Source organism: Phascolarctos cinereus, unplaced genomic scaffold (genome assembly GCF_003287225.1).
Source record: "Phascolarctos cinereus isolate Bilbo 61053 unplaced genomic scaffold, phaCin_HiC Scaffold_2;HRSCAF=192, whole genome shotgun sequence".
NCBI lineage: Eukaryota > Metazoa > Chordata > Mammalia > Diprotodontia > Phascolarctidae > Phascolarctos > Phascolarctos cinereus.
In genome coordinates, this window is record NW_027555625.1 from 265990460 (window position 1) to 266004784 (window position 14325).

Below are 14325 nucleotides of genomic sequence, written 5' to 3' on the forward strand. Positions count from 1 at the left end.
TAGACTCATTTTACTTCATTTTGCTTTTTGTTGCAAGGATTTTGAGGGAGGCTGTTGTAACATTTCTTTAAATATAAAGAAGGAATCAAAGGAAGTTCACAAGGAAACACAGACAAGCAGGAGAGTTTAAAAGAAATACAGAATTTACTATATCCTTTTTTTGGGGGGGAAACCAAGTGGGGTGAATTGGAGATTTGTTGTTTCCTACAGAATCCCCTTTTTGTGCTTTTCGTGGAAATGCCCTTTTTTGGTATTTATATTCAGAATTTTAAAAACTTTAAAAATAAGAAGGTCTGCCTAGAAGTTCCTTCCAACCCTAAATATATGGTCATGGCTTCCTCTCACAGGGTGATCAGAAGGATAGAGAATGAAAGAACTTGATGGGGAAACACTTTTAGAAAGTAAAACAAGCCATTAAAAGTATTTTCAATTTAAAAATACAGTCTTCTACTCAAACCTAAACTATATGCCCAAGAAAAGATGATGTCAGCCCATAACTGCTTTGGGCAGCTAGGTGGCACAATGGATAGAGCTCTGGGCCTGGAGTCAGGAAGACTTGAGTTCAAATTTGACCTGATACACTTACTAGCTGTGTGACCCTGAGCAAGTCATTTAACACTGTTTGCTTCAGTTTCCTCGTCTGTAAAATGTAAAGGAAATGGCAAACTACTCCAGTATCTCTGCCAAGAAACCCCCAAATGGTGTCATGAAAAGTTGGACATGACTGAACAACTATTTTAGGTAGGAATAATACCCATCATTTTATGTGTAAGGGGTAGTATGAGTGGATGCTCTTGTTATTTGGGCCTGCATAAGTTATTTGGACCCACATGAGTCTGTCTAGATGTGGCTTGCAGGGAGGCAATAATAGGTATCTTTCTTCCTACTACCCTTCTCCAAGGAAGATTTTGATTCCTGCCAGAAAGGAAAGCAGGAGGTTGAAGCCAGAGGTTAGCCACTCTGCTGTCCTTAGAGAGTAGGTATCAGGCTAGAATTATATCTATCTGCTCCCTTATTGCTAATCTAAGGGAAGTAATTTTTAGGTTCAAGCTATACTACTTAATACTATTCCTTAATAGGAAAGAAGAGACCTATGCTACAGGCTTGACTTCCCACCAAATGCCAGTTTCACAATGAACACATATAGCAAATAGCAAATTAAATCCATTTATCCAAATAGATGGGAAACAGAAATCAGAGAAAGTATACATGTGAACATGACAATACAGGGTGAATGAACTCTTCATTTGGGAGTATGATAACTCAGCTCAACCAAGAAAGAGTCCCAGATCTCACCTAAGTGGAAATTCCCCAAAGTCTCTAGTGTAGCAAGCTTGGGGATAGGGACATGACAGAGATTGACTGCTCTTCTATATGTTGGCTTCTTCCCAGAGTCTTTCCCTTTAGGGACCTGAGGAGAGGTTGGAATGATACATCTTCTCCATCAAAGCTGGAGGCCAGAACAGCAGGAAGGAAGAGAAGCTCTCTCTAACTCTCACCAACTCCACCAGCTCCTCAAGCAGGCTTGGAGCATCTATCTCCACCAATAGAAAGCTACCCTATGAAACAAGGGTTGCATATACGTGGGAAAGTCTCCCCAAAGGGCAAGTAACAGAGTTGGTTACTTTCTGCCTTTGCCCAGAAATGCCCCTTGTCCTTTTGGCTAACCCCTGCACCCTAGTCATTGCTCTGGACCCAAGTAAGCTCCTCCTCCACATCATTCATCCCAATACCTTTGGGAACACCAAGGCTAGGTCATCAAAGCCCAAAGGAAGATGATGGCAAGAGGCTGTCCATAGGGAGTAGAATGCATTAATAGAAAGAATGCTGGTGGTCATCTATCTGGCTTAAATATTCCCATCTAGGGACCTAGACCTAGGTTCTAGTCCCAGACAGCCATTAGTGAGCTGTGTGACTGTGGGCAAGTCATTTCTTCTCTCTATGATTCAGGTTCCCTACCTAGTTCTTCTCTAATTCAAGGGATTCTAGATCCTCTAATGCAAGGGAATTAGAGAGAGGAACTAGATTAGCTCTAAGGTCCTTTTGACTTCAACATTCTGTGTTTTAAACTTATACGTTCTGAGGTAATGACCAACTCTAAGGCTCTAGGATTCTATGTTCTAAATTGCTTCCAGAGCTAATATTTTATGTTTTAGAATTCTGTGTTCCAAGATAACTTCTAGATCAGTGACCAACCTCTTGTTCGTAGACTCTAACAGTCCATGTTCTAAAATTCTATGTTCTAAATTGTTTCCATTTCAAACATTCTATTTTTTTATTCTATGTTCTAAGGTAACTTCCACTTCTAACATTTTGTGTTCTAAAACCCTATGCGCTAGAGTAACTGCTGGTTCTAATAAACTATGTTTGTCTCCCCCATTAGATTGTGAGCTCTTTGAGGTCAGGGACTGTCTTTTGTCCCTTTTTTGTATTCCCAGCACTTAGCACAATGCCTAGGACATAGTAGGCACTTAATAAATGTTAACTGATTGATGGACATTCTATGGCCACACCCAACTCTAACATTTTAGAATTCTATCACTGTAGTCCACTGCAGCTCCATCAGTCACTTGATAGGACCCTTCTAGGAAAACCAGCTCCTGCATTTGAGACCCTGGAATGAAGCTGGGGAACAGAAGATAGGCAGGTTGAAACTGGGAAAGTAGAACCCCTCCTAACTCAGTCCACTGCTGTTGAAGCATTTCTTATTTCAAAGCTGTCGTGTAATTAGAATGATCATACTCCATCTCTAGGATAACGGGCCAGATGGCAACATGCAGAGAGCAGATGAGAAAACTGAAAGGTTTGAAGGGAATTTCCTGTTTATGACATTCATCAAAGCCCAACTCCTGAGCTCCTCAGCACATTCTCAGCCAAGCACACAGTCTCACGGAGGATAAGCCAATACACCAGTACACCAATGCCATAACTACACTGGGTCCTCCATGTACTGCCCATGGTGCCTTTAGGATGCCCCTGCCACACAAGAAGCCTACTTGGGGAAGATGTCATGTGACATTGATGCTGGAGATTCAATACCCAGAAAGATACAGGGCATCATAATGAAAAACACCCACCATCCACCTAGGCTAGCCCCACGCCCATCAGAAAGGTAGTGTGGGATAGTGGGATAGTGGAAAGAGCAGTAAACTTGAAACTGGGTTTGAATCTTGATCCTGAAAATTACCAGCTCATCAGGCACAATCAGGTAGACCTGAGTTCAAATCTAGCCTCAGATACTTACTAGCTGTGTGACCCTGGGTGAGTCACTGAACCCCAATTGCCTCCACCCCTCCCAAAAAAATTACTAGCTGGATGACTCTTGGCAAGTTATTTAACTTTATTTAACTCATTTAAGTTCTCTGAGCCTCAATTTCCTTATCTGTAAAATAGGGATATCATTTTTTCTACCTGCCTTGGAGGGTTCTTAGTTATCACTTTGCTAGCACCATATAAATATACCATCATCAGTGCCTTGCATATAATAGGCTCTGGTTGAAATGAATTGATGGAATTGTGTATCACATCTTCTCTTCCACAGCTCCCCAACATGCATTCTTTGTTCCAGATACATTATGGGTATATATACATATACATATGCATATACATATACATATACATATATATATATATACACACACATACACACACACACATACACATTATATATATATATTATACGTCATAGGAGCAAAGATTTAGAGTTGGAGGGGACCTTAAGGTCATCTGATCTCCTACCTTCAATTAAGAAATGAGGAAACCGGTTTCTAGAGGTTGACTTGTCCATGGTCACATAGATAGTAAGTCACAGAGATGGCACTCAAAACCCCAGGTCCTCTGCCTCCAAATCCAGGGCTTTTTATTATCTCTCTATACATGCCAGACTCATTCTTGCCTCTATCCACTTGCCCAGGCTGTTCTCATCATGTGAAATAATCTCCCCCAATCCTTTCTATCTAAATTGGACCAAGCCCTAGCTCAAATCCCACCTTTTGCACAAAGCCTTCCCCAACTACTTCGATCTTACATGAGTCTTTCCTTTGTCCAAATTTCCTGAGAACTTGAGCATCTACACCAAACAACAGATTGACAGCTTATTTGTAATAGTTTTAAGAGTTTTTCTTGTCTCTCCAACTAGACTAGAAACTTCTTAAGGGCAGAGATATATATATATATGGCCTCCTTGTCTCCCCCTTCAGTGCCAAGCACAGGGTTGGGCTACAATAGGCACACAATGAAAACTTGCTGATAGACAGAAGCAATGCTGAGTCATACCCATGGAACACAAGTGCCACAGACTGACCATTGATGGAGATGCAAGTACATAGGAAGAGGCACAAAGCCATACAGCTCCTCAGGACACAGGTCCTTTAGAGGACTGGAGACTCCTTGTTGTCCCTTAGGAACCCCCCACATACACATACTCACATCTCAACTTTAGGGAAGTGGACTTGCAGAGACAGTGGGAGGGGGCCATTCTTTGTGGAAAGAAAATAAAAGCTCTAAAAAAGAAAAAAAAGGCCTTTTTTTTTTTGAGAGGTTGAACAGGGGTGTCGAATCAGAAGCAACTATCAGAGAGAGTCAGCGAATCTCTGACCAGAACCAAGAGCCACAAAGCTTCATCGACAGGCCACCCTAGTCAAAGACCCTGATCCTATCAATTGTTTCCACTCTCTAACCCAGGGTTGGGGAACCTGCAGCCTCGAGGCCTCAGGTTCCCCACCCCTGCTCTAACCCCAAAATATCAGGGATGAAGGTTGGGAGGGAAAAATTCCAAGATTATGCAGTGTGAAATCAACCACATGAATGACACCCCCTAAGCCAGAAAAAGTATATCATCCATTTGCAGAGGACTGACAATTTGTAAGTGTTTGTAAGGCCCCATGGCAAAGAGCCACAATCATCAACTGGCTTCAATTAGTACACTTAAGTGTGCCTGGCCTAGGGCGCTGAGCACATTCCTCATGGAAAGGGACACATTTGTCTTGCAAAGGCAAGTCTTCGACCTCACTCTGAATGATGTAGTACAAGAACTCAGGCTCAGGAGTTAGGAAATCTGGCTTCTAGTCTTGTCCCTGACATAGGGTGTCAGCTCTATTCACTGGACCACTTAGTCGCCTCTTGGGCAAGTCGTTTTTATTTTCTAGGCCTCTGATACCCAAGGAAGCTGAGAGGTCTGTGAAGGGTCACATCACTACAGCAAAGCCGGGGCTGCAATCTGCATCTACTGACTCCCTACTTAGTGCTCTTTCCAACCATCTCTACTGCTTCTCTTGGCTAATCCATCTTCCAGGAAAGACTGAATTCTTTAAAAAAAAAAAAGTCAGAGCTGAGGGGGCAGCTAGTTGGTACAGTGGTTAGAGCACCAGCCCTGGAGTCAGGAGGAATCTGAGTTCAAATCTGACCTCGGACACATAACACTCACTAGCCATGTGACTGTGGGCAAGTCACTTAACCCCAAACGCCTCACCAAAAAAAAAAAAGGCAGAGCTCAAGCCCCCTCACCAACAGGTTTTCCCCAACATGCCTCCAAGCTCTCTGTGCCTTGCAGATGGCTCGACAAATGCCTGCTAACAGCTGGCCATGAGAACACTTGGCAAGACCTGGAATGTGAAAGCCAGCAACACCGGCTTCCTCTGTGTTCCTTTCTCCCTCTTACCTCTCTGTCAGCCCCTCACTTGCTCCGTCAAACTAACCCCTTACTTTCCTTCCTGGGAACCTTCCAAATACAATCACCCTTGCCCCTAGCCTGGAGCCGAAGCCTTCCCCAACTAATAACCACAATATTCTCTTGGGAAAAGGAGGGTACATACTGATACCTGGAGCTCTGCCCTGCCCCACTGTCAGCCAAGTGATACCCAGGCAGAGGAAAAAGCAGAGCAGGAAGAGAGAGACAAGACTTATCCTCTGTGTTCTCTCACCACCCTGCCTGACAACTCCCCTCCCTCCCAGTTTGGATGGCCTTGGGCTTGGCTATGTTTGGAAGTTTGGCTGGGATGAACAGGGAGCAGGGGTGGGAGCCAGGAGCCCTCACAGCTGTGTGGCCCCACATCCGTATTACAAACAAACATTGTCTCCTGGTAACAGCAATTCATTCCAGCATCCCAGTCACAGAGTCACAAAATGGAAGGAGCTGGAAGGAATCTTTGAGATTGTCTGGTCCAAATCCCTTGTTTTACATTTGAGGACACTGAGGCCTAGGCAAGTGCCTGCTCAAGATCATCCAGTCAGCTTCTGCCAGTGCCAAGACTAGAACCCATCTCTACTGACTCCCCCCATCCCCAGTCCAGTGTTCTTTCCTTCACACTACATGGCTCATTTAACACCATGTCAGAGAAGTTTACAGGCTGACTTCTGACCTGGAAGAGGCAAAGCACATGCAAAATCGTACATGGGACAGCCACCAACATCTCCCTATCCCTCTCAGGAAGGCTCATCTCCTCTGTAAAGTCTTCCTCCCCTAACTATTCAGTCCATGGCAACATCACCCTTTTGGGACTGCCCTCCAATGGTCTGGACCTTCTTTTAACCTTTAATACTTGTTGGAGCCATGGTTGCACCAATGTGGGTCTGTCCTCTACCAACACAGATAACATCTCCTATGAGTTTTGGTGGCCAAAAAAACCCAGCCCCCTGAGGCTAACCTGGTGACAAACCAGACACAGAATTTGTAATTGGATCCATCTTCAAAGCCTCTCCAGATTGGGAGGGCCTTCCCCGGTCTTCAGCTCAACTGTTATAGCTTTTAGGAGATCGGGATCACTTCCATGCCATGAGAAGGGCTATACCATCTGCATCCTATTGTCAGAAACGTGTAATCACAGATCATCAGTGGCAGATGGCACCTTAAAGAAGATCTAATCCAACCCCCTCATTTTACACAGGAGGGGACTGAGGCCCAGACAGGGTCAACAATTTATACAGTCACATTGGCGGTAGATACGAGACAAGAGCCAGAGGCAACCAAGTGACATGATGGATGCTCTTGGACTTGGAGTCAGAAAGACCCGAATCCTGCCTCAGACCAGTGGTGTGACTCTGGTCAAGACATTAAAACTCTCTTAGTCTCAATTTTTTCCTTTGTAAAATGGGGATGAAAACTGCACCAACCTCACAGAACTATTGGAAGATCAAATATGATAATGTACATAAGGTGCTACACAAATCTTAAGCCACTATACAAATGCTAACTATTATACGTACGGGCTGCATATTGTTCTCTCAATGACTTGTGTGTTCCCAGGGCAGGCTTCTCCCTTATCACACACAGTAGTGGGGCAGCGGACAAGGTTCTTAATAAAAACTGTTTGATACTTGAATTTTGAGTCAACAGCTCAGACATTTCCTTTCTCTCCCCTAATTAGCATTGCAGTCCTTACTTCAATGGAGTAAACTGAATTACCTCAGAGACTCAAATAGCAAACTTAATATAGCTGATCAATGCAATCATACATAGTAATCTAGGGCAGCCAGGTGACCAAGTGAACGGAATGCTGAGCCTAGAGTCAGGAAGACTCCTCTTTCTGAGTTCAAATCTGGCCTCAGACACTTACTAGATGCCTGACCCTGGACGATACTTAACCCTATTTGCCTCTGTTTCCTCATCTGTAAAATGAGCTGGAGAAGGAAATGGCAAAACACTTCAGTATCTCTGCCAAGAAAAGCCCAAAGAGGGACATGAAGAGTCAGACACACCTGAAAATGACTCAACAACATAATGATCTATGACATACTTCAGAGAAGGTACTTTTTTGGGGGGCGGGGAGTATGAAAGGAGGAGGGAAATATGAGAAGGGTAACTTAAAGGAAAACACAAACAGGGAAAGGAGCCCAGACTGGAAGAAAGAAGTCCTAAGTTCTAATACTTTCTCCACTATTAACTAGCTATCTGACCTTTAGGAATTTGCCCCACCTTTCCATGTTTCCTCCTTTCTGAAATCAGGATAAGACTATGTGCTCTACCTAGAGTTCCCTGCTTGCTGTACCCCAAGCCCTGCTGTGCTCCTAACCCCATCCCCAGGGTTTTTTTTAGAAATTCAGAAAGATGGCACCTGCCCAGGGTGGGAGGAGAGATAGCTACATCTGGTCTTTTAAATGTGCCATAGCAAAAGCATCTTGAAGCCAGTTGGCTGAGACTGTAAGGGATAAAAGAGTGGGCAAGCCATGATAACAAAAGAAAGTGCTGATGAGACTGTATTAAAAGGGGAAGGGGAAGAGTGAAGCCTCAGGATCTTAGAGATAATGACTTTCTGGGACAGCAGATCTGCCAAAACTTTGTGTCAAAGAATCGGAACTGGCCAGCGGGGTAAGGCACGTAACTGGGAGAGGGAAAAGCAGGAAGAAATGAGGGATGGAAAAACAAGGAAAATTTGAGTCTACTGTGTTCGTATGAAGCCAATTCACAATCAATTTCATGTCTGGGAAAGTGTTGCTTTGTTTGGTGAAAGGGAAAGAAATGCATAAGATGTAAGTAAGTACCTTTGAATAAAGTGAAATGAAAAAACCAAGGAAGGGATGAGAGAATAGATAGGAAAGTGTTTTGAGAAGCACAGTATAAATGTGAGAGGTTATTCATTGGATGGGAAATATGTTCTAGGCTGGCAAGGGGAATAGGAATCTTTTTCTTTATCTGAGCAAAACTCAATGAACCAAGAAAGACGAAGTAAGCATGCCAGAGGTGAAGGGGGCAGGAGGGAGGGAACAGGATGGAATTCTGACATTGCAAAGCTGTCCACACCAATTTTATGATTCCCAACAGATCTATTAATGCATCAGAAGGAGGAAGAATGAACAAATCTGATCTCTGGTTCCATGTTTCAGGCCCAGTCAATAACAGGCCATTAAAAGAGTGTTCTGGCCCCAGCTACTAGTCCAGCTGAAGACGTTAGCAGGAAGCTCAGAGTGAAGGGGAGCCTCCTTTGGGGCAAGGGTGGGCATAGCTCCTTCTCCCCCACTCCCATCATTTCCCAGTTGTGTATAAGCTACCCCTTCCCAACCCTGCCAGCTACTGGAGCTCCAATGACACCACTAGCTAAGAATGTACTAAAAGCCAGATGTGTTTGGGGAGTGGGGGGTGGAGAGCAAAAAAAAAGCATGATGCTCCCTCCCACCCCTCCCCCACATGTAAGCTGGCAGGCAGACCCCCAGCTGTTTTCAGGAGTATATGTGGTCAGGCTCAAAGCATTGGAAAGGCCCTCGAAAGCAGATGTTAAAGGGAGACAGATGTTCAAATGATCGAGGAAGTGGGGTTGAGGGGGTGGGGACTGGCAGGGCCGCTGCAACCTCTTCTATCTGGTTTCTTTCAAAGGCCTTGCCAGTGACTGATATCATCATGCTGGGGCCATAGCCTCTCCCCAAAGAGGCCATTGACCCTTTCCAGCCCCCTCAACCGCAAAGCCAAAGGATCAGCAAGTGACTCTTCACAGCCAGAGAAATGCTGTCCCCCACAGATCCACCCCAAGCCAAGGAGCCAGTCCAAGCTTTGTCAAGAGAGTCAAGAACATAGCAGAGCTGAGGCTTTTAGAGGTACAGGCAGGGAATATCTTTTCCCTCTGAGAAAAACCACTGACCTTGGTCCTAATGATGGTGGACGGATAGTTAGAGAGGGCAGTATCACAGAGCAAGGATGGCAGATGAACCAGCTCAGTTTGTCCTATTCAATGACCTACCCCTGCCCCTTCATTGGCCCTGCAAGGGGAGCCTCAAATCTCATTCATCAATAAAGAAACTACATTAACACTGGTGGAGAGAAGCCAAAATAACAGATAAACCAAAGGTGTTTTCCATTGTGTGTGTTACAGAAATCTTATGGGGGATGAGTTGCTATTTTGCAATAGAGTTGTTTTACAGAGGCATATTCTACCAGGATTATGGAATCAATGGAATAGGTGATCTTTGAGAGGACCTGGGGGCCAAATGAGTTTGCACCCTCTGGGCTACAAATTGTCTGATGGCTGGGGCAGCTAGGTGGCCCAGTGGATAGAGTGCCAAGCCTGGAATCAGGAAGATTCCTTCTACATCCAAATCTGGCCTTAGCTACTTACTAGTTGTATGACCCTTGACAAGTCATTTAATCCTGTTTGCCTCAGTTTCCTCATCTGCCAAATGAGCTGGAGAAGGAAATGGCAAACTACTCCAACACCTTGTCAAGAACAGGGTCACAAAGAGTCTGACACAACTGAAATGACTGAACAACAACACGAGGGCAAGGTGGCTCAAGATGTGAGCTGAGTGGAAGGAAGAAAGTATCCTGACATCAAATATCGACCAGGGGTAGTTTTGAAATAGTAATTCATAAGTAGATGTTGGAAAATCAACAGATTTCTGGAGCTATCTAGGGCCATGTCATGCCAAGGAAAGAGCTTTGTTCTCTTGTTATTCATGAACCCCTTTTCTCTTTTGAAATTGAGATTAACTCACATGATCCTTTCCTTAAACTCTACCTTCTTGGACATATTTTCACCTTCTCTGGATTTCCAACCCATGGAAGCACTAGTTACTAGCTATGCTGGTCCAGTAACACTCCTATCCCTGTTCCCCCTCACCCTGCAAAGTCACAGGACTGGTTACCTGTCTGTGATGGGTGGCAGGAGTTGGGAGTCCTTTGTCCAAGTCACCAATGGGGTTGGGGTACCTTGGGCTTCACATTGGAGGGTCAGCTCCTTCCCAGCCATGGCGGTGACTGTCACTGGTCTGTCTGAGTCAACTGACTCATTCATGATGATCCTGGGTTTAGCTAATGGTGGAAGAAAGTAGCAGAGTGTTTATAAGACTGGGGAAGAAAGGGGCAGGTGAGAAGGAACAAACCCAGAATGGTTCTTGAGGAAACAGGGGCTCTTGAGAGTAAAATCCAATGGGCTCAGAAATTTCTTATGATGGGATTGATGTAGAGTTCCTGGCAACAAATAATATCTTTCCCAATTCATCCCAAACCCAGCTAAAGACTATTAGACCACTAATATCTAATATGGCAACATCAGAGTTTTTTCGCATAAACTCTAAGGAACAGCCTGAGTTACATGGAATCTAGTCCTATGAAGTGTTACTTGAAATGAGAGGACCATAACATGGGGGAGGGAAACTTTGTTGTGATACAGAGATTGTTACTGAAATGATGAAGGACAGACCCTGTTAGTGCATCTGAGATCAGACTGGTGCAATCTGAATTACTTCTATTACTAAAAAAAAAACAAAAAGAAGCATCCTAGTTTCTATCTTGTCTCCTCTGTAATAGCACAAAGAGCATGTCATTTCTCTAAAATTTCAGCAACTGAAAGTCCATAGCTAGGTTTGGTTTTTAGGTCAACTGGGAAAAAATTAATTTGGTCCTTTATAGGCCTAGCATGCTAAGCCCACCCATTATAACCAAACCATAGCCCAGCTTTTGATGTCCTAGTAGGTGTCACTCTCCACAATGCCCAAGAGCTAGCCCCACAGTGCCTAGACAGCACTCTGGGTACTATGGAGACCTGGTTTACCAAAGGAGAATTTAGAATCCTAAAAGGTATCTCCCTGGGATTCTAAGAAGGGGTTTGGGATCATGAGTCCTAGGATCAGAAGGAAGCCCAAGGCAGGGAGGATTTTCCCATCTACACTCCTACTATCACACTAGACCTGTCCCTATGCTATACACAACTCCTTCTTCAAGAGCCGGGAGAGTCCAGCCACTTACTGTTCACAGAGAGCTGGATCTCCTGGCTGGAAATGCCCAATGAGTTGGTAGCAGTGCAAACATAGGTCCCTGAATCTTGGGCAGATGGCTGAGGGATGTACAGGCTGCCTTCCTTGAGCACTTGATAATGGGAACCCCGGGAGGACAAGGCATTTGTTTCCTAAAAGTAAAAGGTATCAATAGTACCAGCATCATGTTGGGAAATGGAGCCCCCAATTCCACTGGCACCTCATATACCATCCAGCACACCACACTGAGCATCACCCTCATCTTTAATCTAGTAGAATGTAAATTTCTTGTGAGCAGGGACTGCTCTGTTTTTGTCTTTGTACAAGCATCACTTAGCACAGTGCCTGGAAGGTAACTGGTATCTAAAAAATGCCTGTTGCATTATGTTGGATTTAATCATAGGATTTAGATCTGGAAAACAGCTCAGCAATCATTTTGTACAGCCCCATCCTTTTCCAGAAAAGAAAACTGAGACCAGAGGGATTAAGTGACAATAATAATAATAACTAACTTTTATATAGCATTTACTATGTGCCAAGCACCGTGCTAAGTGCTTTTCAATTATTATCTCATTTGATCCTCATAACTATTCTGGGAGACAGGTGCTATTCTCCCCTTTTACAGTTAAGGAAACTGAGGTAAACAGAGGTTAAGTGACTTGCCCAATGTCACTCAGGTATTAAGTTCTGAAGCTGGATTTGAACTCAGGTTTTCCTGCCTCCAGGCCTAGTGTTCTATCTACTGTACCACCCAACTTCCTAGCTGTAAATACATCAGGAGGTATTGATTATGGTTCCCTTGCTCAGGACTTCTGATCTTTTTTTCACTATATAAGATAAACAGATTTGTACCTACCTTCCTCCAGGTGATGGTAGGAGGGGGAACTCCCCTTGAGACACAGGGAAGAGAGATAGGAACACCCTCGTTGGTGACGTAGTGGGAAGCAGCAGGCTGGATGCTGGGCAGCACTTTAAAAAAAGAAAGCAACTGTAGTTAAGGGAGACGTTAGTGCCTCTGTCATTCCCAGTTAGTGTTTTCTCTGACACTCTGTTTGTCAAAACTTCTACAAATGGAATCACAACTGTCCCTACTCGAAACACCAGTAGCCTGGAGTTTATTGCCAATTAAGCCTCCACCTTGCTACCTGACTGAAAAGACTCAACAACTGTGGCATCACAGAGCTAGTAATGGTCTGAGTTGGTGTTCAATTGTTTCTGACTCTTTGTAATCCCATTTGGGGTTTTCTTGGCAGAGATAATGGAGTGGTTTGCCATTTCCTTCTCAAGTTCATTTTACAGATGAGAAAACTGAGGCAAACAGGGTTAAGTGACTTGCCCAGGATCACACAATTAGTCTGAGGCCAAATTGAATGCAGGCTTTCCTGTCTCCAGGCCCAGCACTCTATCCACTGCCCTCAGTGGTCTGAGTCAGGATTCTAATTGAGGTTTCTCTGACTCCAAGTTCAGCACCCTATATGCACTGACTACCTAGCCGCCTCACAAGATCAAGCAGACCAGTTGCAGGCTTGGTCGGCCCATACCCAGCACGATACTCAGGCATTGCTGACAGGAGCATGGAATCACACGTTCCTCTTGTGGCCCCTTGGCATCAGGAGAAGATGGCAGCGGCTACTTCTCTATCTCCCCAGTTGGCAGAAGTAGCAATAGCATTAGGAGTACTGGGGACGGGGGACATCCTCGGGAGCAGCTCTCATTCTGTGCCTTGGGCAAATCTAGTCCTGGCCCACAGCCACCCCAACCCCAGACTCACCTTGGACAGCCAGCTCAATGTCCTGGCGCTGAGAGCCCACTGTATTTGTGACCACACAGCTATACCTCCCCACATCCTCTTGCAAGGCTCGGTCAATGTGGAAGCTGCCAGTCACTTCGGATGGAATAGCGATCATCTAACTGGGGCTGATGGGGACAAGTACCAGTTTAAAATGCTGCTGTGCCACTCAGTCCAGCCAGCCTGGCCTGGAGTCTGCTGAGTGACTCACTGATGGGGAGAAGAGCTTAAAGCTAGAAAACTCCCACCACCACACCTTTGCACAGGCTGTCCCCCGATGCCTGGTGCATACCCCTTCCTCACTTCTGCCTCTTACAATCTATAGTGTCCTTCAAAACGCAGCTCAAGCACTTTTCTCCATGAGACCTACCCTGCCTCCCTTCCACCATCCAGGTGCTAGTGTCTCCCTTATAAACTTACTTTATATTTATACTTCATATATAAATATATACTTGTAAAATGTCTCCCTTTCAACATTACTTTGTATTTATATTTTAATATATAAATATCTACTTCTATGTTGCATATACTTATGTGTGTTTTGTTTTGTATTGTTTTCTGCAATAGAATGTAAGCTCTCTGAGGGCAAGGGCTGCTTCATCTTTGTCTTCATGTCCCCAGTGCCTAGAACATTGTAGGCCCTTAATAAATGGTTGTTGATTGATTGATTGAGGTCCCTTCTAGCTCTAAATTCAATGATCCCAAGAAGAGAGAAAGGATTAGGTCAGTAAGTATTTAATAAGCACCTACTGTGTCCCTGGCAGTGTGGGGGATATAAAATAAGCAGGGGGGTGGTCTCTGCCCACTAGGGGTTTTCTATCTAATTGGAGGAGGTGAACATATACACACAAAAATAG

The 14325-nt window shown here is 44.5% G+C and overlaps 1 protein-coding gene across 1 annotated transcript in view; it reads right to left on the reverse strand.

The window, feature by feature from the left end:
* HMCN2 (hemicentin 2) overlaps window positions 1–14325 on the reverse strand; it is a 174661-nt gene that overhangs the window by 106359 nt on the left and 53977 nt on the right. Inside the window, 5 exon segments of the mRNA XM_078149996.1 lie at window positions 10570–10735; window positions 11672–11831; window positions 12536–12648; window positions 13451–13559; window positions 13561–13596. Coding sequence (XP_078006122.1) covers window positions 10570–10735; window positions 11672–11831; window positions 12536–12648; window positions 13451–13559; window positions 13561–13596 — 584 coding nt within the window.